Source organism: Pleurodeles waltl, chromosome 12, assembly GCF_031143425.1.
Source record: "Pleurodeles waltl isolate 20211129_DDA chromosome 12, aPleWal1.hap1.20221129, whole genome shotgun sequence".
In the NCBI taxonomy this organism is placed as follows: domain Eukaryota; kingdom Metazoa; phylum Chordata; class Amphibia; order Caudata; family Salamandridae; genus Pleurodeles; species Pleurodeles waltl.
Window position 1 is genome coordinate 208,593,162 of NC_090451.1, and position 20,379 is coordinate 208,613,540.

The following is a 20,379-nucleotide window of genomic DNA, read 5'->3' on the forward strand; positions in this document are numbered from 1 at the left end:
GGAGCTGTTCCACTGTGATGCCCTTGTCAACATGGAGAACTATGGAAACGTTTCCGTTGAGTGCTGCGGAGTGGCTTATTCAAAAAGTGAGGAATCCACACGTAGGTACTGTATCCACCAGAAAAAGCGTTACTGAAGGTAAGTAACTTGTTCCTTAATGATTGAGTAATGTTGTATTGGGGTTATGAAACATTTACAGAATTATTTTATAGGCCCTTCTGGCCAAAGTGAAGTCCACAAAGAATAATCCCTAACAGGAGTAATTATGTAAATCACACAGAATTCTGGGATTGAAGAAAACACACATCTAGTTGGAAATATTAATGGTCATATCTGCGGCTGAGAAATAAAATAATCCTCACAGGAATGAATCCATTTTTTTTCAAAAACACTTCAATTTTGACATGAGAAGAGGCAAGTATTCTTGAAAGAGGAATAAATGTTTAGCTATTCAGAATTAAAGAGCTCTTTGCTGGATAAAAAAAAAAATCTGAAGTGGTATACATCATGTCGCTTTCTCGTGAATACTCCAGGATAAGCACTTTGGCCAAAGTGAAGTCCATAAAGAATAATCCCAAACAAAACTAAAGATGTAAATCACACAATTCTGAGAGTGAAGAAAATACACATCTAGTTAGAAACATTAATGGTTATAACAGCGGCTGGGAGGTAATTCTCACAGGAATGTAATATTTTTTTTTTATAAACACTTCAATTTTGACATGACATGAGACAATTACTCTTGAAAGAGGAACAAATGTTTAGCCATTTCCGAATTAAAGAGCTCTTAGATGATGAAAACATATCTACTATAGTGGTATACACCATGTCTCTTTCACTTGAATACTCCATGATAGGCGTTTTGTCTTTACCAAAAGACTTCAGAGGTCTGTATGCTCATTTAGATGACTATGCTTGAAGGAACTTTTAAGACCAACAGTAATTCCATGTGTTCCAAACCTTGGAGAGAAAAAACTTGCTTTTATGTCTGGACAGAAGTGTCCGACTCCAACACAAGCCTTAATATGGTTCTTAGACAACCAAGAATGTCATGTCTATTGTAGACACCAATATGTTGGGAAAACTAACCTTACTGTCCCTGTCAAGAGGTTTGGCAAGTACCTTCTCTTCTTAGTAAGTGCGCATGAGGAGGAAAACACATGACGGGATGATGTGCTCTTTAGCTTTTTAAGTGATTTTTAGTGAGGATCTCTCAAAAGTATTTGATGACCTGGAAGATGAAGAGCTCTGAATGTCTGGCTGTGATCTGTGGCTCTGTGACACAGGAGCTGTTGGGATTATGTAGAATAATACAGATATTCTATATGACTTCCAAAGAAAGCCTTTGTTGTGGACAATTGGATACAAATCCGGTTATTCACTGCAGTGACGTCACCACTGTGGGTAATCAAGATGGTTAACTACTGTTGTGACCCAATAATTCAGAACTGATTGTCCTAGATTGTCTTGGTTGTTGGGAGCGTATTTCCAGTACCTGAGGCATGATCCATGGTGAACCTAGGCTTATGTTAAAACCCAAAGCCAACTGCTCCCTTTAAGAAAAGGTATTTAATTTTGTGCAGGTTTTAGTTTGAAGGAATAAGGCCCTTTACTTGTACAATTGCTTAATGTAGGCACACAAGTGACCACAATAAGACTCTTAGGAGGACATGCTTTTTAAGGGTAAGCTGGTCGGACGCTTGCCAAACCAGAAGTGGGTTTAGTCATTTGGATAGGGTGGACTTTGTTTTGATTAATGCCGCAGACCCACTTGGGCCTTAAATGCAGCAGAGACATGTTGCCACAAAACCGAGGGGACTGCATAATACAGTCTTCTTAGTATTTTGTTGGTTTTTAATAATGTGATGGGGAGTAAGCCATAAAAATGGCAAGACATTCAGCCTCCAATACATTTTTATACCTCTGTATTAATAGGTCCTCAAGGACATATATAATGAAAAATCTGGCACGCTTACCCACTCCTCCATCTAAGGAGCTCCAGGGAGAGCCCATCATGGACAAATAGACCCATGTCCCGGGTGAAGGAGGGACCCAATGATGAAGCATGTCACCTCGGTCACTGAGAGCGTTTGTCCTTTTTAGTGAAACTACCTTATCTTTGGTTGTTTCCTTTTGTTGGATATGATCTTATGTGAGTCCTGGCAATACTAATGTAAAGGCGTACCTAGTACTTTAATGACTGAGCTGTTTCCTGAGGAAGTACTCTGACACTGTCAGCTTTTTAAACTCTATCTTACTCTTTTGTGATACAGACTAATTCACTGAGCATTTTTTCTATGAAAAGTCATTGATACCTCCTACAAAGAGGCGGTCCAGTTAGTGTCTACTGACATTTATGCATCCAGACACTAATGTTTGAAGGAGATATGGAAGGACTTCCTGCTGGCCATTTTACAGATTTCAGCCAATGGTGTGATAGCCATGTACGTGGCATTGGTGCCTCTTCCTCCTGTCAATTGGAAGTCATCTGCCGGGCAGTGGCAACTGGTCTTTAGCTTTCTTGTATGTGAATATGATGCCGAGCAGAAGCAATCTAGTTCAAGCTGACTTTACCTCAAAGATTTACTCATTTTAGTGTAGTATCTCAGTGCCCACTTAGTAGTGGGTTAAACTCTTATCATCCGGTTGTTGGTTTAATTGAAGATGGTTACTGTCTAACAGTACCATGTTCATTTACAGCACCGGGCAACAGCTTGGACCAGCAGGAGCTTTCATAACAGAACATCTTGGACCAGAGCTGCAGTGGCATTGGCACTTCCTGCTTCTAGAGGTACTCATGTAGAAGCATTTTAGAGGCCTGATGTTTTGAGGCCCAACTGGCATAGCCACACATATTGAGGCTTGTTCATAATCAGATGCATACCGTCGGTCAGACACGAGATTCAGAACACATTTCACTTATTACAGAAGTTGACATTAGTCAGGCCCTCTCTGGTGCTGATCAGCAACTTTATGCAGTCACAGGCCAAACTGAAATAATCGCACTACGTTAGTGAAACTGAGTTGTGATTGACGATCTTCTCAGAATTTCTGGACAGAGGTTTGGAATGTTCCAAATGCAGACTGGGTTCCTGGAGGCAAATCGGAAGTACAGCTAGAAACCAAGTTTGCTGCGCCCATCTTTGCGCTATTATGGGATCTGATGTGGAATGTGTGCATTATGCGCTGCACCTTGAACATCAACAGCAAATGCCTCCCCAAAACAGACTTACCTTTGGATACCTGAAGGCAATGGAAGAACCCTTTTTTCTGCTAGATATCAATAAGCAGATGCCAGAGGTGTCCAAATAATGAAACAAAGTGGTCCTTGACATTTTGGTCGAGAGATTATTATGTGATTTTAACCAGACCTGGTTAGATAATCTACTGTGTTGTTCTATATGTTTTAGTAACCTGTATTCACATCTTTAGCTTTTGGAACCCTCCTAAGAGAACTAGCAAATGGGTGTCTTTCTACTTGAGGATCTAAAATGTTGTTTTGTCCACCTACAACAAGGTGCATTTTCTAGGGATGCTGGGGCAAGATCTCTTGACCATCCTGAGCTGCAGTTCATTGATGTGTAGTCTGTGCTTCAACATATCTTGAACATCTGCTTCAGAAACTGTAATCTATGCTCTGAATGTTGAGTCTTTGAGATAAGTAAATCCAGCCAAACTCCCAAGAACAGTATGTCCTGCAATCATTCTTTGACCTTTGTGAGTTCATGGCTTCAAGGATTGTTTTCATGTCTCATTTGCTCTAGTACACCTTTAGCAGCTAGTAATCTAAATAGAGGTAGCTGTAAATCTCCATCCTATGCAAATATGCAACCACTGGCACCATTTGCTTCATAAAAGGCTGGGTTCATGGAACTGACAGTTGCCTTGAACTACCATGAAACCTATAGTACTTGTGTTCTTTTCTTTATGGACCTGGGCATGGGATCATGCTTCCTTCAAGCTCATTGAACACATTCAGCCCATTACCCATGGGCTTGGTACCACCTCTGAAAGAATCTTCTTGAAGAGCTGCTTTCCAATAAATGTATAGATTAATCTTGCATCCATATTGGGGACGAGGCTTCTTGTGCACCATGATATAGCTGACATGTAACCTTGGTTTCTCTGTGGAAATAGGATGGCCTTGGCCACTCCTTGCTAATCAGCATGTGGGTCTTTACCACCAACTTCAGGGTGTGTGCTGTGTACTTAGTTCGATAATCCAGTTGTTTGGGTTGCAAACCTATTGAATGTGGCCAGTCAACAGTATGTCATGAATGGAATGTCTTCACATGTCTAAGCACAGTGGGAGATGAGTCTCCACACAAATGAATGGAGACATCAAGTCACACGGAAAGCTCTCAGGTCTTTCTTTGGTGAACTGCCCTTGATAGGACCCCTCCACCTCTAAATTCTTGTGTTGATATTCCTCCTGGGTCCTACAGGGGATTGGACTTGGGGGAGGGGATTGCACTTGGTGGGAGAACGAAACAGCTGTTCTGTTTGCCCATGCACAACCTGCCATTTTGGGTCTGGGAAGGGGATGGATAACCTAATGAAATGGCCCCAGGAACTTCTTTGTATCGGTCTGATCTTAATATGTGCAAGGAATCATCAGTCTCTTTGCTGAACAAATCATCACCATTGAAGTACATTTCAAGACCTCCTTGACCTGCAAATGGAGACTGGCTCCTTTGCATCCACCAGACTCAGCAATACTACATGCGTTCTTTAAAAGACAGTCTGTCCTTTGTCATAATTTGTGTCACCATGGCTTAATTGTCATCAGGGAAGAAGAGAATAAGTGTAAACAGCAGGACAGTGAGTGAAAAATGCTGTGCTTGACAAGTCCTCTCCTTTTCTTCTAGTTTCTCTGTTTCTAGGCTGGAATAACTAATGCCGTTCACATGGGGTTCATCAGTGTCATCCTGACTTGGGACCTCCACTGAATCCATCTTTGCATCAGAAAAATAGAGATGTTGGGGTCAAGCACTTTATTTTTTGTCTGGTTCGAGGGTATGGCCATTAGAGGCCCTTGCTCTGAACAAGTCCTGACTTTTCAACAAAGTTATCTAAAAAAACAAAAGTTGGGGGGGTAAAAGTGTGGTATGTGGCGAGGGATGGCTTTTCTGGCTTTTTGGGGTTTCTGCTCAGCAGTGAATAAAAAAACTGGATTATTCTGTCTCACCCTGCATTGACTGGCTGGACTTTTCCGAGATCCACTTGCTAGAGATGATCTCCAGGATAATGTTCTTGTGATGGGATAAATAAAGGGGCAAATGTATAGACAACTACTTGTCTCAGATCTGTGTTACCATGAGGTATCCAATGACTATAGTATTTTTCATCCATACCTTATCCCTGTGAGTCCTTAGATTAAGTATGGTAATAAGGGTTTGGGGACAGATGTAGCAAGCCTTTTGCGCTTCACAAACTCCGAAAAACGCAGTTTGCGAGGCGCAAAAGGCCAAACGCGATGCACAACCGCAAATTGCGAGTCAGTACCGACTCGCAATTTGAGGCTGCGACTCGCAAATAGGAAGGGGTGTTCCCTTCCTATTTGCGACCGCATCGCCATGCAGAGTTGCTTTGGGACCGCGAATGCGATCGCAAACCAACTCGCAGTTACCATCCACTTGAAGTGGATGGTAACTCATTCGCAAAAGGGAAGGGGTCCCATGGGACCCCTTCCCCTTTGTGAATGCCAATCAAAATATTTTTTCAGAGCAGGCAATGGTGCTATGGACCACTGCCTACTCTGAAAAAAACTAAACCAAATGGTTTCGGAATTTTTCTTTTTGCAGCTCGTTTTCCTTTAAGGAAAATGGGCTGCAAAAAGAAAAAAAAAGCTGCTTTATCCAAAAAGCAGTCACGGACATGGTGGTCTGCTGTCTCCAGCAGGCCACCATCCCTGTGAGTGCCTAGACTCGCTATGGGGTCGCAAACTGCGACCCACCTCATTAATATTCATGAGGTGGGTCTTTGCGACCCCATAGCGAGTCGCAGAAGGTGTCTGAGACACCTTTCTGCATAATATTTTGCGAGTTGCAATTTGCGAGTCGCTGTGACTCGCAAATTGCAAGTCGCAAAATATTGTTTTGCTACATCTGGCCCTTAATCCCCTTCCTGGATAGGATTGTCTGGATACATTTTGCATAAAGGTAGCATGTAGCTTTATTTTTGCCTTTCTGAACTTGTGTTCCCTAAAGATTGACCTAGGTGAGCATCTATATATACATATACTTTTAAAAGATGGGTCACATCCAAGGTGTATACGCCTGATCTGGGGCTGCTTCCTTTCTTGTTATTCTTTTTCCATTTTCTTGTTTGTATGACACTCTTTTGCTTCTGATGAAACAGTGACATCCTTCCTGTTTGAAGTGTTTTCCTCTTTTTCACCATCTAACTTCTTCATTGCTCAAACATCTGGGTCTTCAGTACTGTTCTTGGAACACTTCTTGCCATAACTAGGAGCACCAATATTGTTTGTCATTCGAGGGCTCAGAGGTATAGGTGATGACTTCATGGACAGTAGCATTGAAGGAAATGGTGCTGAAGGATGTCAAAGGCTTTGGTGCTGGGTCCTAAGTAGATAATTTTAGTGCTGGTGCAGTCAGTGCTTTCTGCTACCCTGGAGGACAATTCCTCTTTGTAAACGTTCATTATGAAATGAGAGAGTAAGTGGACTTGCTCTTCAGTTGAACGCCATGCACATATTTTGCTATGATGATTCTGGTGTGTTACAGATTCTGTAGATTTATCAAATTACACTAAAGTTATTAAGTCTAGAAAACACACGTTTCCTATCTGTTAACCAACTTATCAATAGCTACTGAGTGGTTTTCGATGAGTTGGGAATATGTGTATTTGTTAAAAAAGATAAATGAAAATATTGCTTTAGATAGGTATTTTTATAATTGAAAAGCTTTGTTTCTGAGGGTCTTGCTGGAACTGTCAAGACTCCGCAGGTACACTATGCCACATGCTTTTTCAATGCAGAAAACTTTGAAAATTTTGGTATGAGGTTCAAAGAGTAATTAATGATATATTTAACGCCACAGTACCTTTAGACTTCCATCTAATCACCCTTAGCTCTTGGGCCCATCTGGCGGATTTGAGACCTAACCCCACCAACAAATGTCTCCTCGACTTCCCACTAAAAATAGGAATAAAAAACATTTCATATGAATGGAAAACTTTTCACATCATACCTGGTGGGCATGGGCCTGTTTTACTAGAAGCAGAGATATCCAACAGCAACTTCAACTGTCAAATATGGCAGAAACTATTGAACAAATTAGATCTATATCTACAAATATTGTAACCCACCCCCCAAACCAATATCTCACACCCAACATCCTTTAAGGACGATATCACATATATGTTAATGATATGACTAAATATAGGTCACACACCCTATCTAACCCACTTCTCAATACATGCAATACATTTTACACCATCCACTCATCGATTTGACTTTAACGCTGACATCTATCTCTACCCTTTGCCCTGATCTATATCCCCCACTTCCCCTCTGGGGCACACACGTTTCTCCCCTCACCTCTATCCCTCTACCTGTCTTTCTTCCTCTTTCGGGGCTTACAAGACTTAATATATAAAATGGTTGTAATGTGGATTCCTCTATACTGTGATGTTACACTATATTACTCCAGATTGCAAGGTATGTCCTCAGATTCCTCTGTGTACTGTATTAAGTATCCCTCTTCGTTATCTTTACTTCGTTTTTTCTTTTTGTACCCTTAGAACAAAGAAAACTTAATAAAATATTTTGCAAACAATAAAAAAGAGAAGCAAAAATATTGCTTTAGATAGATAGATATTTTTTATAATTGAAAAGTTTTGTTTCTCTCTATTATAGTGTTCCAGTATCTCTCAAATAAAAGAGAATTTTGAGTGTTTATGAATTTTAATGACGATCCTGTGATGGAGAACATATTAGTATTATCTTAAGGTTTACTGTGGAAATGGTGATGGAAATTCTGGAATATGATTCATAGCTGGGTAACATTATTGAATAGCATTGAATGACTGTTTTTTTTTTTTATTAGAGATGTCACACAGTGCGTTTTCATTTATTTTCTTCTCTCCTTAGGAATGGGAACAACAGATCACGTCATTGTGTTGGCTTCTACGAACCGTGCTGACATTTTAGACAATGCTCTGATGAGACCTGGCCGGCTGGACAGACACATCTTCATTGACCTTCCTACTCTGCAAGTATGCAAAAACTAACATCAAAGGGTCTTGGGACTGTTCACATATAATATGGTTTCTGCAGGACTTTTCACATCCATAGTGCCTGGATAATAATGCTCATTAGTGGCTATTTGTACTCTTAGAGGGCTGGTATTGGGTGCTCATGGGGGATGTGGATCGTGATATGATTGCTCATGAGGAATGTATATCATTACTGGTTAATTTAGTTGCTAAAAGTAATATTGTGTGAATGACGGGGTCTTGCTACTCACATTGGCAAAAGATGTGACTGCTCATGGGGGGGTAGGGTGTGTGGTTCCTCTGTTGTTTTAATTATGGCTTTGGCATAATGCTCAAGGTGTTCTTTCCCACCCACAGGTGAACTTGGTTCAGAGCACCAGCAGTGAATGTGAAAGACAGGTTATTTTAGTCGCGTAAAACACTATTCAATGTGTAATTGAGGTAGAGGCATTGCTTTTGGGTTACTAATAATACCATGAAGGGATCAGAGACACTGTGCAAACAGCAGCAACCCTCATTTTATTATTCCTAGTATCACACACACTGTACTAAGAAGAATGAACACTTTTAAGTTAACCATATTTATTACTACAGGAACAATCTCTTTCTCAGTACGTCTAGAACAACGACACAGAATGTTATAAAAACAGCAAGAAGGCATGTTATAAATAACGAGAAAAAAATGAACCTTTCCAACATGTCTTGAAATATCATCTAAAATCTAACACCCTAAAGTCTACTTCCATGCACTGCACTAAGAGAGCATGATAGGCAGAGCAACATGCAGTCTAGAGTTTCTTAGGCAGAAGAGACGCACTGCATGCCTGTTGAAAGCAAAGGCTGTCTTTCTTAGCGGAGGCTTGAAGACAATGTTCCCCACGAAGGGCCAACACATGCTGCGGTAGCAGCCAGTCGGTCTTCATTCGGTACTCAGCTTAATCAGTTTAAGGCTTCAGACGAGATGTTGCATCTGAGAAATGTAAAGTATGCTGACAGTAGGTGAGATGGTCTCTGGCAGAATCTTGGGCGATAATCTTGGCGAAGGGCCTCTCCTGCCAAGTGGTAGTCCTTAAATAGTAAATTTTACCTAAAATTGGAATTTCTGACAACTTTATGGATGTCTGACATGGATTACATGCTTTTAGATGTGCGTCCCTGAACATACAAGGTAAAAGGACATTAATTCAGAATACAGTATTTTGGCTATATGTCTTAATACGTTTTTATGTGACCTTGACATGATGAAAAGTAGACATGTTACCCAGTTGAACGTCGGATCAAGTATTGTATCTTTGTTATCAATCTGATGACTTGATGCATTCACAGTTCTTAGAAAGATAAGGTCAGACAGCATCTGCGTCTAATCATAGATATGACAATGGTTCTGCATAAATTTGGTAAGATGGCGACTGCCACTGTTTAAGAGTGAAAAGATGGTGACGGTCATTAGCCAGCATGTAGTCTGTACCTCAGTAAAATGGAGTTGGACCTTAGGGGCTATATGTCACCTCAAAGAAGAGGGGGGGGGGTTGCTTTTAGCAGCATGAGTTGCGACTCACCATGTGCTTGGGTGGCTGTTCACAAGGGGTGTAGCTATTCACTGCAGCCAGCTAATCAGTAATCCATTTTGAGTACAGTTGGTTGCTGAAATGGTCATTTGACTACTCACTAGGCTGGTGTTGTTGCTATTCCTCCTCCTTTAGTGCAAATGAGCTTAACTGCCTCAAGGTAAAGGAGTTATGCATTATTTAAAATTAATTAAAGTGAAAAATTGTAAAACTATCTCAAATATTAAACTATATAGAAGATATCTAAGTATGAAGCAAAGATAAGTTGCAGTTTGTATGGGGGATGTGGCTTGTTTAACAAGTTACTGATGCTTTGGAGATCTCTAGAATGCACACCAAAATGAACAAGTTACTTACCTTTGGTAGTGCTCTTTTGTCGTATCCTATGTATAGTGCTCGTATGTCGTATCCACTCTCCCTCCTAGGTGAGACTGCTGGTTTAGGGATGGCGGCACTTTTGTAGGCGACGAGGCCAATCCTACAGCAAGTCGCAACTGTCTGCCCAACCCTCCCGGCTGACAAGCAGTACCTCACCAAAAACCAAAACAGTAAAAAGTGATTTCTGGCAGCCATTACAAAGGACTCTTGAATGCAACATCTCAGGGGAGTCGTGGTGGAACAGAGATTACCCTTTTCCCAATTTAGCGCAATAAGTCTCAGTCACACAAGGCAATAAAGGAAATGCAGGAAAGTTTTTTTTGTTTTTTTTAACAGGTTTATTAAAAATACTACAATCTAAGATAAAATGCATGAGCTGCAATGATTAGGATAATGAACAATGCAAGTAGCAGAATGATAAAGATAAGAGTCGTGAATACAAAGACCCCCACCATAGTGTAATGAAACTGTCTAAAAATCCCTATCATAGAGAACCTAATCCCTAACCTAACGAGAGCTAAGTGTGCTAAACCTGATCTGCTAGTACCAGGTCCATGAGAAGCTCCTGCCCCCCGTTGTTACCTTGGAATGAGGTCTAGATCAGACTTCGTGGTGACACAAAGGCTGAATCTGCATCAAGGCGACATGCAGCATAGATGGCATTGATAGCATCTGGTAAGAATCCCTCTGATAACCTTGTCTGTTTCAGATGTTTTTATACAGATCTTGTAGGACCCCTGACACAGGTAAGTTCCCCAAACAATAGATAAGGGGCAGGCTTGTGACGACAATTATGTAAATAATTCCCTCCAAAAGTACATTCTGTTCCTGTCACACATAAGTGGGAAAGGGACATGAGGTGAATACCTACGTACATCACTTGACTTTGACGCTGATAGTGACACCTTCACAGAGTGGTACAGATAACGTAAAATCAAAACATCTCTCTAACTAGAAACATGGCAGCCACTTTAAAAGAAATAATAAAATAAATAGGCTAAGACAGAGCAAGCTAAATAGGTTAAATTTCTCAAGGCGACAAGAGCACAGGCCTGCGACCCTGAAGACCAAGCTAAAGTCCTGATACCCATTAAAACTAAACAGGATCCATTACATTTTCCTATGGATACTCTAGCTAACTGCAGATCTAGCAGATCTTATGGGACTGCCGGCAAGGTCTTGCTGGGCAATGGTTTGCAAACAAGCATCAGTCTGTTTGAATTCTCCATCCGTGTGACGGATTGGACGTTAGTTAGGAAATGTATCCTATTGGTGAGGAAATCTGGACCATCAAGCATAAGTCTGTGTCACCTGACTACTTGCCCACTAAAAGACAGAGAAGAATAAGGTTCTGACCACGTAGCCATCAAGGCATATGTGAGGGTGGTCATAAAATGGGAGCAAGGGCTCTGATGTTGCTGGCCCAAGTTAGAGAATCTCTATTAGAACATTTGTCTCAGTGGAGGATACCTGCAACTCTAGCACATCCACTGCCCTGTGAACCACCACAGCAAACAAGGCACTCCTCAGGTGGCCAATGTTGGCATGTTTATGAGCCAAAGTATAGGGCAACATCAGTATGATTCCCTGTCAGGAGGACCTGCCATTGGTATCCTGACTGGAGGCCTCTGTGGCTTGATGTGGCTTGAAGGTGTACTAAAGGCTGTCAACAGCACAGTAAGAATGTGGGTAGTGGCCTCCTTGAATGCCTTGATTTGCTCTGGGGTCAGCCATGGCCCAGAAACCAGGGCATGTCAGGATCAGCTAAGGTATTGGTTATCGGTCAGTGACCTCAATGGTGTTTAGCTCAGATCTTGACACCCTCATGTCTTCGCTTTGGAACCAGTGTGACAGTAACAGGATTGAACCCTGCTTTGTTTTCTTGCACTTGCATTTGGACTTGGGCTTTGACTTACGTGCAGAATATGTGATGGAATTGAAGCAGTAGCATGACACGGCTTGGGTAGGAATGGGACCTGAACGATGTGTAACTTCTTCCTATGCTTAATGATGTACAGTTTTGCCCCTGGTCTCGAATAGCCTTGGGTGCAAGAGGGTGCATTTGTTTCGTTACTTGGAGTCATAACCAAAGCCCAGACACCAAAGACTGGCCATGTTGCGGTCCTTTTTGGCACACCTTAAAGGCTGTAGTTCTTGGGGGGCACATGCTACTTTGCGCGTTATTTGCCAAATCAATTTTGGAAACCCTGAAGATCAACAAAAGATGGGAGCTCCATCTCTCTTTCGGATGGCGCAGACAGAAAGGAACTGCCGTTAGTGCACATGAGTAGTGCTCGTATGTGGCTTAGCCCCGTAACTTCAGGGGTTGTACATATCCAACGAGGAGCGGCACACCACCACCTATTAGAGCACAGGAGCACTGAAGAAAAATTCTCTGGATCTCACTGTCGAAATCTGAAGTTACAAGTATTCATCAGAACAAGTGTTAGCTCAGCCTGTTGCCTGTAACATAAATGTCTGCAAGCACTAAACTTGTCATCGATCGGCAGCATTGCTGCTTTGGGCTCCTACATTTTTTTGGGAACTTGACGCACAATGAACTAATTACAGTGAATCAGGAAGTGAACCAGCACAAACTGAGAATTGTGTAGACATCGTCTTACATTCTTGTAATTCCCAACACTATACTGATTATGTTACAAAACAGCACTAAGTCTCGAAGCATATTATCTAATATTGGCTCTAGTACCCCGTGTTTTCACAGTTATGGATGCATAAAAATATCAGCTCTTTGCAGACAGATGTGTGTTATATGGTACCTCATTTTGTTGTTTGACCTGATTTAACATCTCTAACCGTGCAAACAATTTCCTAATGCTGAGTATTTGTTTCATTGCTTAGTTCTGTCTTCCTTAGAATGGTGTCTGGTCAGAAGGATCTAACATATAGGTCTTTATACTTAGCATTCACTATCCTACAATCCATGTTCCACCTAGCAACACAATCCTTATGCATGGGGTTATATGGTAAAATCCACTTTTTATTCCTCCCGACTGTTGCTGTATTCATTGTGAATGTTAAAATCTGAATAGCCGTTGCACAATTTTCACACTACTAAACATGATATGTTTGGCTAGATAAACAATAAAGTAATGGATTAAGATACAGTTTGACTATAATGGAATTCTGTGTTATTTATAGTTCATTATAAAGTAGACAGTTGGGAGACCACTGTTATTAGACTAGCACAGTCTGGCTAGCGAGCTGAAAAGTGTGTAACGAGGTCCGCTATTTATAATGATTTGAAAGTGGTGGATACATTTTAAGTGAAAGTTATAACTTCAAATGTTTAAAGTTTGTGTAGTTTCAACTTGATTTGTATTGGGGAAATACATTTCCCTAACTATAACTAAGCTTTAACCTTTGATTTTTTTTCACTTAACACATATATTATATCAGTTATATTTATTGCACCAAGATATCTGCACTGATTCTTTTCAAGCCAGTCTCAGGTCTATCGCAAAGTACTGTTCGATCAAAACAAGGCAAAATGACTGGCATTTGTACTTCTTTAGTAGATTGTACTTCTTTAGTAGACAGAGTTGAAATACCTATGTGTGCACAGTATTATATGTATACAACTAGTACCACAATTCTATCTTATTATTAATTTACCGTTTACTAAATATGACGTTGCTTCCCTCCTCTAGAATGAAACTGATAGCTTCATATTGTAGTTGGGTAGTAATCACTCTGTGCTTCACATAACAATACCTCATAACTTTTTCCATATAACCCAAGCCATATAATCCAAGCCCAATTAGCTTTTGTATCTTTACATAGAAAACAAGAAAAAAAGGAAAAATAAGCAGTCACCCCAGTGGGCCTATTTTCCTCATATAGTGTCATATAGCCTTTAGCCTTCAGTCTTCAGCAGATATTGTTTCTATAGCATAACATAAATTTACATTCTTATAGCTTATTCTTAACTCAACTTTTACTAGACAATTTTCAAGTAATCTTCAAAAGTATTAGCTTCTTCTCAATAGTCTGAACCTATAGAAAAAAGTGAAGAAATGCAAATCTACCAGGACATAGCTTCTCATCAAACACACAATAAATCATAAGAGTGAATATATAAACAAACCCATTATTTAGACATTGTTTCTCACCTCAAAGGAAGATATGTTACCTATTTATTATGAAGCATTTCACTCACACATATGTACAGCATAGATGCCAACACTTTAGAAGAGGAAGTTGGAGATTTAATCAAAATAAGGGGAAGAATTTATTTCTTACGTTGACTTCTGTTGGGGCCTGAATCAGATCTATTGGTATTTATGGGGCTTGCAAATGTGCTGCTGTGGATCGGATATCAGAAATGCAAATATACATTTTTCCTTTCCTGTCAGGAGCATGGAGAAAACGATATGTCAGGCAGAGAGAGCTTGACAAACATGTTGTGACCTGGCTGCAAGAGTAGGTTACTGACAGTGCACACTTCAGGTCACAGAAAAACAGTCCGTATTGGTGAAGCCTGCCGAGAAATCGAGATTTTGCATGCAGGAATCTGGTGGCCAATTTTGTTTTACATTGTGTTTGAAAAAAAGGGTAATGAATGTATTAAGTACATGTACATTTAAGTCAAATTATTTGGAAAAAAAAGTTATTTGACTTCTTAAAACTCTTTTGCAAACCCTGTTTTTATAAAAAGAGAAAGATGAAGGAAAAGTGGAAGTGTAGTCCTTTAGGCTGCCATTATGTAAATGTGTAAATAGTGTCAGCACCTTTAAGGACCCTTTCAGCTCTTTTTTCCGGCTCCTGGTAACATGATTTTGGAGCCCTGAGCTTGGCCTTTTTCTTTTTTTCCCACCAAAAATCACATTGGGACATTTTGGGAAACTGATTCACTTGATGGTTTTAATGTGTTCCTGTGTTTTTCTGTCTTTTTTTCTGGCATAATTGTTTTCTCATTAGTCAAATAAAATGCCATCTTTATTTGACAAGTGTCTTGCTGTAAGAAAACATCCTTTTGCCATTGTTAGCCCCCACTTTCTGCCTGTTTTTTTTATTTGGTTTTGACTGTTGATGCACTGGGTCCCTGCTAACCAGATCCCCATTGTCAGATCTCTTTCCCAAACTGCACAGTTGTTTTTCACAATTGGCACACTCTTTAGCACCCACTGTTAAGTCCCTAGTAAATGGTACCCCTAGTACCTAGGGCCTGGGGTACTAAAGAAGGGTCCCTGAGGGCTGCAGCACCAGTTGTGCCACCCCCAGGGACCCCTCACCAAACCCACACACTGCTGCCATTGCAGACTGCGTGTGTTGGTGCAAGTTAAATTGAAAACACGACCTGTCACACACCCCGGGTGCCAGGTCCCTCATCACTGCATGTACCATGTGTAGGTTACCCTTAAGGCAGGGTGCCTCAGGGCACATGTGAGGGCATATATGCATGAGCAGATATGCCCCTGCTATGTGTCTGCCAATTCTGAGACATAGTAAGTGAACAGGGAGGCCATTTTAAATGCCTGTGCTGGACACTGGTCATTACGAGTTCCCCAGCTACATGATTGCTTCTCTGAACCCTTGGATGTTTGGTGTCAAACATCTCAGGATAATAAATCGTCACTGAATCCAGTGATGGATTTATCAATAAATGCACACAGAGGGCACCTAAGAGGTGCCCCCTGAAAACCTACTACTAGCTACTAGTGTGTTGACTGACTGATCCTGACCAGTTCACCCACTCTAGACATGTTTCTGGCCCCCAAGGTGAGAGCCAGCGCTGTTGAGGGCCTGATGCAAAAGCCTGTACTGGGCGGAGGTGTTACCACCTCACCAAAGCAGGATGGACATTCCAGGGCGAAGAGCTTCAAAGGCCTAGCTGCCTTTGTAATGCGACCCAGAACTCTTCAGATGGTGGAGAATACCAACCCCCCCCCCCCCATCCTCACCCCACTTGGAGGCACACCGGTGGGAAAACTAGGATGTGTGCCCACTTCATGCCAGTCCCAACCCTAAGGTGCATGAGCTGAAGTGGACACCACTTTTCAAATTCCTCCATCTTGTTTGGAAGGAATTAGGCCACTAGGGTTAGGGTTATGCCCACTTCCCAACGGAAATGGCCATAGGAGGTGTGTGGTCACCCTAAAGGTGGGCAGCCCATTGGTTACCACCTAGCAGAGTAAATGTGACTGCTAAGGGCACCCCTGCATCCATTGCCCCTGGGCCCTAGAGAAAAGGACCAACGATGCACCCACATCCCTGAGCACCCCAAGTCTACTACCTACCTGCTTGTTTTCCCTGACTGGCTTCTTAGCCAGAGCCTGCAGCCTGTTTGTTACGAGGTCCAACTCCCATAGAGAACCATTAGACACCCAACACCTTTCTGCACCCAGCCACCCCATTGTTGACCAGTGTGACCTGTTGGTGTGGTTTTGGTCAGTGCCCAGTACTTGCCTTAACTCCCTGACCTCATAAGTTGTTCTTCCCTGTGTTTGCTGAACATTGTTTTCCTCCATAGGAAAACATTGAAAGAACTCTGAGAATTGCACTAAGTGTTGATTTCTGAAACTGCAAAGTAATTATGCTTAAAAGTCCACTTACCTGATTGCGAAGTTCTTGGGTTTGAAACTTATATAAAAAGTGTTGTTGTTTTTCTAATTTTGTCTTGGATTTATTTTTTGATTATGTGTCTCATTTATTGCCTCTGTGAGTACAACAAGTGCTTAGCACTACCCTTGAATAAGTCTAACTGCTCGCCCACACTACCACAAAATAGAGCATTAGTCCTATCTACGTTTGCCTCTGCAAACCAATTGAGGATCCACTGGACTCTCTGCATGGTGTACTTATTTTTAATGCACCATATAGAGAGCCAGCTTCCTACACCTGCCTATGAATGCAAGAAGGCCAAATCAAACCCTCATGATGTCTGTGTCATCTGTCTTCCTGAAATCCATGTTCCTGACAGATGTCCACACAGCAGGAAGTGTTCCAGACGCACTCTGAGGGAAAGGGAGAACATTTTCCTCCATGGTGCAGAGGAGCGAGACAGGTAGCAGATACAGTCTGAAGGTGGGACATCCCGAGAGGAAGGAGAGGGTCAGTCCTTTACCAGGGCTTTTCCACTTTCCTCTGAGGACTCCAGGCGTGGTAGATCCAAAAAGCGAAGCACAGCCCAAAGACGATGACGTTCCAGGTCGACGCCAAGAGCATTGACATTTAGACAAGGTGACATACCTACATGTTCTTTGTCAAGAGCTTGGTCGACGTTAATACATAGCAGGTAGACATCGAAAGAGACTACAAAGTCAAGGCACGGAGGAAGTTTGACATCAAGGAGTGTGTTGATGTTGAGACATAGGAGAAGGTTGACCTTGAGGAGTGTGTTGAGGTCAAGACATAGGAGAAAGTCGATATTGAGGAGTCTGTCAAAGACAAGACCACCCAGACGATTAGAAATGGGCAAAAATCAAAGCACAGACGTCTACCATCATCCCTGGAATATGAGTACTCCAGGGTATATTCTTCATTGTCGCCCATAGTGGTGGCAGATTCCTATTCCACCTGCATCTCCTCAACTGCCTCCACTTCCACTACCTCCCCCACCTATGCCTTCAATGCCTTTTCCACTATTGCCACTATCTCTTCCACAGCTACACCCTGTGGATGTTCCTCCTCTGAGGCCTTTACCTTCTCCGTGACGATCGTGTTCCAGAGTACACCATCGTCCACGCTACTCCAGGCATCGCCATGTGTCCCGGCGTTTATCATTTCGACCATCCTCCAGACGTTCACATTACCATCATGCATCCAGGTCTGGGTCACAAGGTCAAGGCATCATTTGACCTGTTATTCTCCCACTTCTTCGACTATCACAGGCAAATACTCCCCAATGCCGTCAGATTCGCCCCAACCATGGGTCTCTCCAGTGGATGATATCAACATGTTCCAGGAGGTCCTGGTGAAATGCGCTTCAATGTTAAACATCCTGATGCCGGTTTCTGCTCCATCCACATCAGTCATTTTTTAGTTGCTTTATCGTAGATCAACATCTAGCCCTCTCCTAATATTGGTTCCAGGCCTCTTAGGTCCATTGCTGGCTCTATCACTCCAGTATTGGAAGTTCAATGATTCATATGCTTGAAACATTCCCCATCGTCGAAGTGGGAGTCCCATGGTACCATTAGAAAGCAGTGTAATGTTAAACATAGCCTGGGAAGGCCATAAGGCCTTCACATTAGTAACATATCCCTATCATTTAACAAGGCCTGAACTTCAAGCAATCATGTTGAAGCACTCTCTAGAACACTCCCCTCAGAGGCCTCTGCCTCTCAGATTTTTTACTGCACATTATGTGATGGAGTCTCTCCTGAGATCTACTCAGTTCAGCTTATTTCCAGTATCTACTTTTATAGTACTAGGTACCATCTGCTTCAAATCTGACTCTACGGTGTCGGAGCAAGCTAAAAAAATGTATTTTTAGACCACGTAGGACCTGTGCCAAAAACAGAAGGCTTTGTTCAGAAGATCAACACAAGTGTTGAACCTTTACTTCCAAAACCCTAAACGACAGAGGGGAGGCTGCTGCTTTGGCTCCAAAAACTAAAGGCTAAGAAGGACACTGTTTCTGAGGATGACAGTGAGGATTCTTCCTCATCCACCACGAAAGTTCACAAGAGGAAGAGGTCAAGTTTGCTCTCCTCGTGAACCTCCCAGAAAATCTACTAAAAAGAAAAATCTCATAGATAACATAGTTCCTCAGAAAAACATTCTCAAAAGCATAAATAATGTATTTTTTTTCATCGAAAAAGCCTGAAAAATCAAGGTTTTAGCCTTCTACATCTTCACCTCAAATTTCCCACAAATTCAATAAAACGTTATTGGTACAGTTGATAGAAAGATAGTCAATGAGTCTATTGTCGACGAAGAAATCGTCTACTATGCCGAGGTCAACTACGGCAGCGACTACGACTCCAACCACGATGACGGTGACAGTTGTGATTGTAACCAGATCACCATCGACGATACAGTCTGCGGCGTCCATCTTGTCAACGGTCAGTCTGGTCTCTGCCTTGTTGACGATCACACCCCCATTGACGATGACCTCAACAACAACATCGTCGATGAAAGAAAAATTTCAGGAAAGACCAAAAGAGAGAGGAAAGCAATGTACTTAATACCAGATCATATACCGCCAAACAAAGCCTCACCCTTAACACTCAGTCTTCTCCTGGATGAGGATGACTCCGAGGATGATTGTCCTTTTGGAGTTGCACGCATTCCCTCAGAACTGCATGTAAAATAACAGCAGGAAGATGATGAAGAGGAAGATGGTTACTGTGGCCAAGATTACTATCCCCTACAACAAGATGGTTTACAATAGCAAGAACAGCTTCAGCCATATGAAGAGTATCAGGAAGATGAGGTTTACTTACTGAGCTTTGGTCTCAAACTTACAGATAATGCTGACAGATTACCACAAATGCTTTCCGCCTACAACCACTTCACCCAGACAGGTGACTGTGCCTCCAAACATCCTCCAGTACAACCCTCCCCTCCACAAGCATCATGAAATATACCCACATTCACCTCGGCAAGACATACTCCACAGTTTACAATGGTGCCTCTGCATGATACCTCGTCTTAAGATGATGACCGGGAGGAGGGGGAACTTCGAGATGTCCACACTGAATGGAATGATTGCCTCATTCCAGCAGCGTCATCCTCCACACCACCACCCACTATTCACCACTGAAGACATAAGACATTTCCATAATCTCCTGGAGAGAGTGGCAAAGAGGCTTGATCTTCCCATGACGACGAAGCAAACTGATTGCTTCTAATATGACTTCAGGGAACCATTCCGGAAGAGTGTCAGGGCTATTCCCATCATGGATTACATCTTGGAAGAAGGGATAAAGACCATGAAAAACCCAGCCACAGTGGCTGCAGTATTGCCGTGCTGGAGAAAAAATATAAAGTCCTCGAAGATTCTCATGTGTGCCTCATTGGGCATCCCAAAATGGGCTCTTTAATCACCCAGGCAGCACTGCGCCATTGTAAGAATCCATCTGCACCAATCTTCGCACCTCCTGATAAGGAAGGTAGGCATCTGGACAAAATCGGGAAACGTTTTTCTTCAATGTCCGCACTCATGGTGAGAGCAGCAAACTCTTTAGCAGGGTTTGAAAGATATGACTGACAAATGTGGTCAGACATT

The 20,379-nt window shown here is 42.0% G+C and overlaps 1 protein-coding gene across 1 annotated transcript in view; it reads left to right on the forward strand.

Annotated features, from left to right (window-relative positions):
* The window catches only part of SPG7 (SPG7 matrix AAA peptidase subunit, paraplegin), a 462,707-nt gene that overhangs the window by 230,362 nt on the left and 211,966 nt on the right, over window positions 1-20,379 (forward strand). The window contains exon 10 of the mRNA XM_069216631.1: window positions 8,114-8,238. Within this exon, the coding sequence (XP_069072732.1) occupies window positions 8,114-8,238 (125 nt within the window). The remainder of the gene's footprint in view (window positions 1-8,113; window positions 8,239-20,379) is intronic.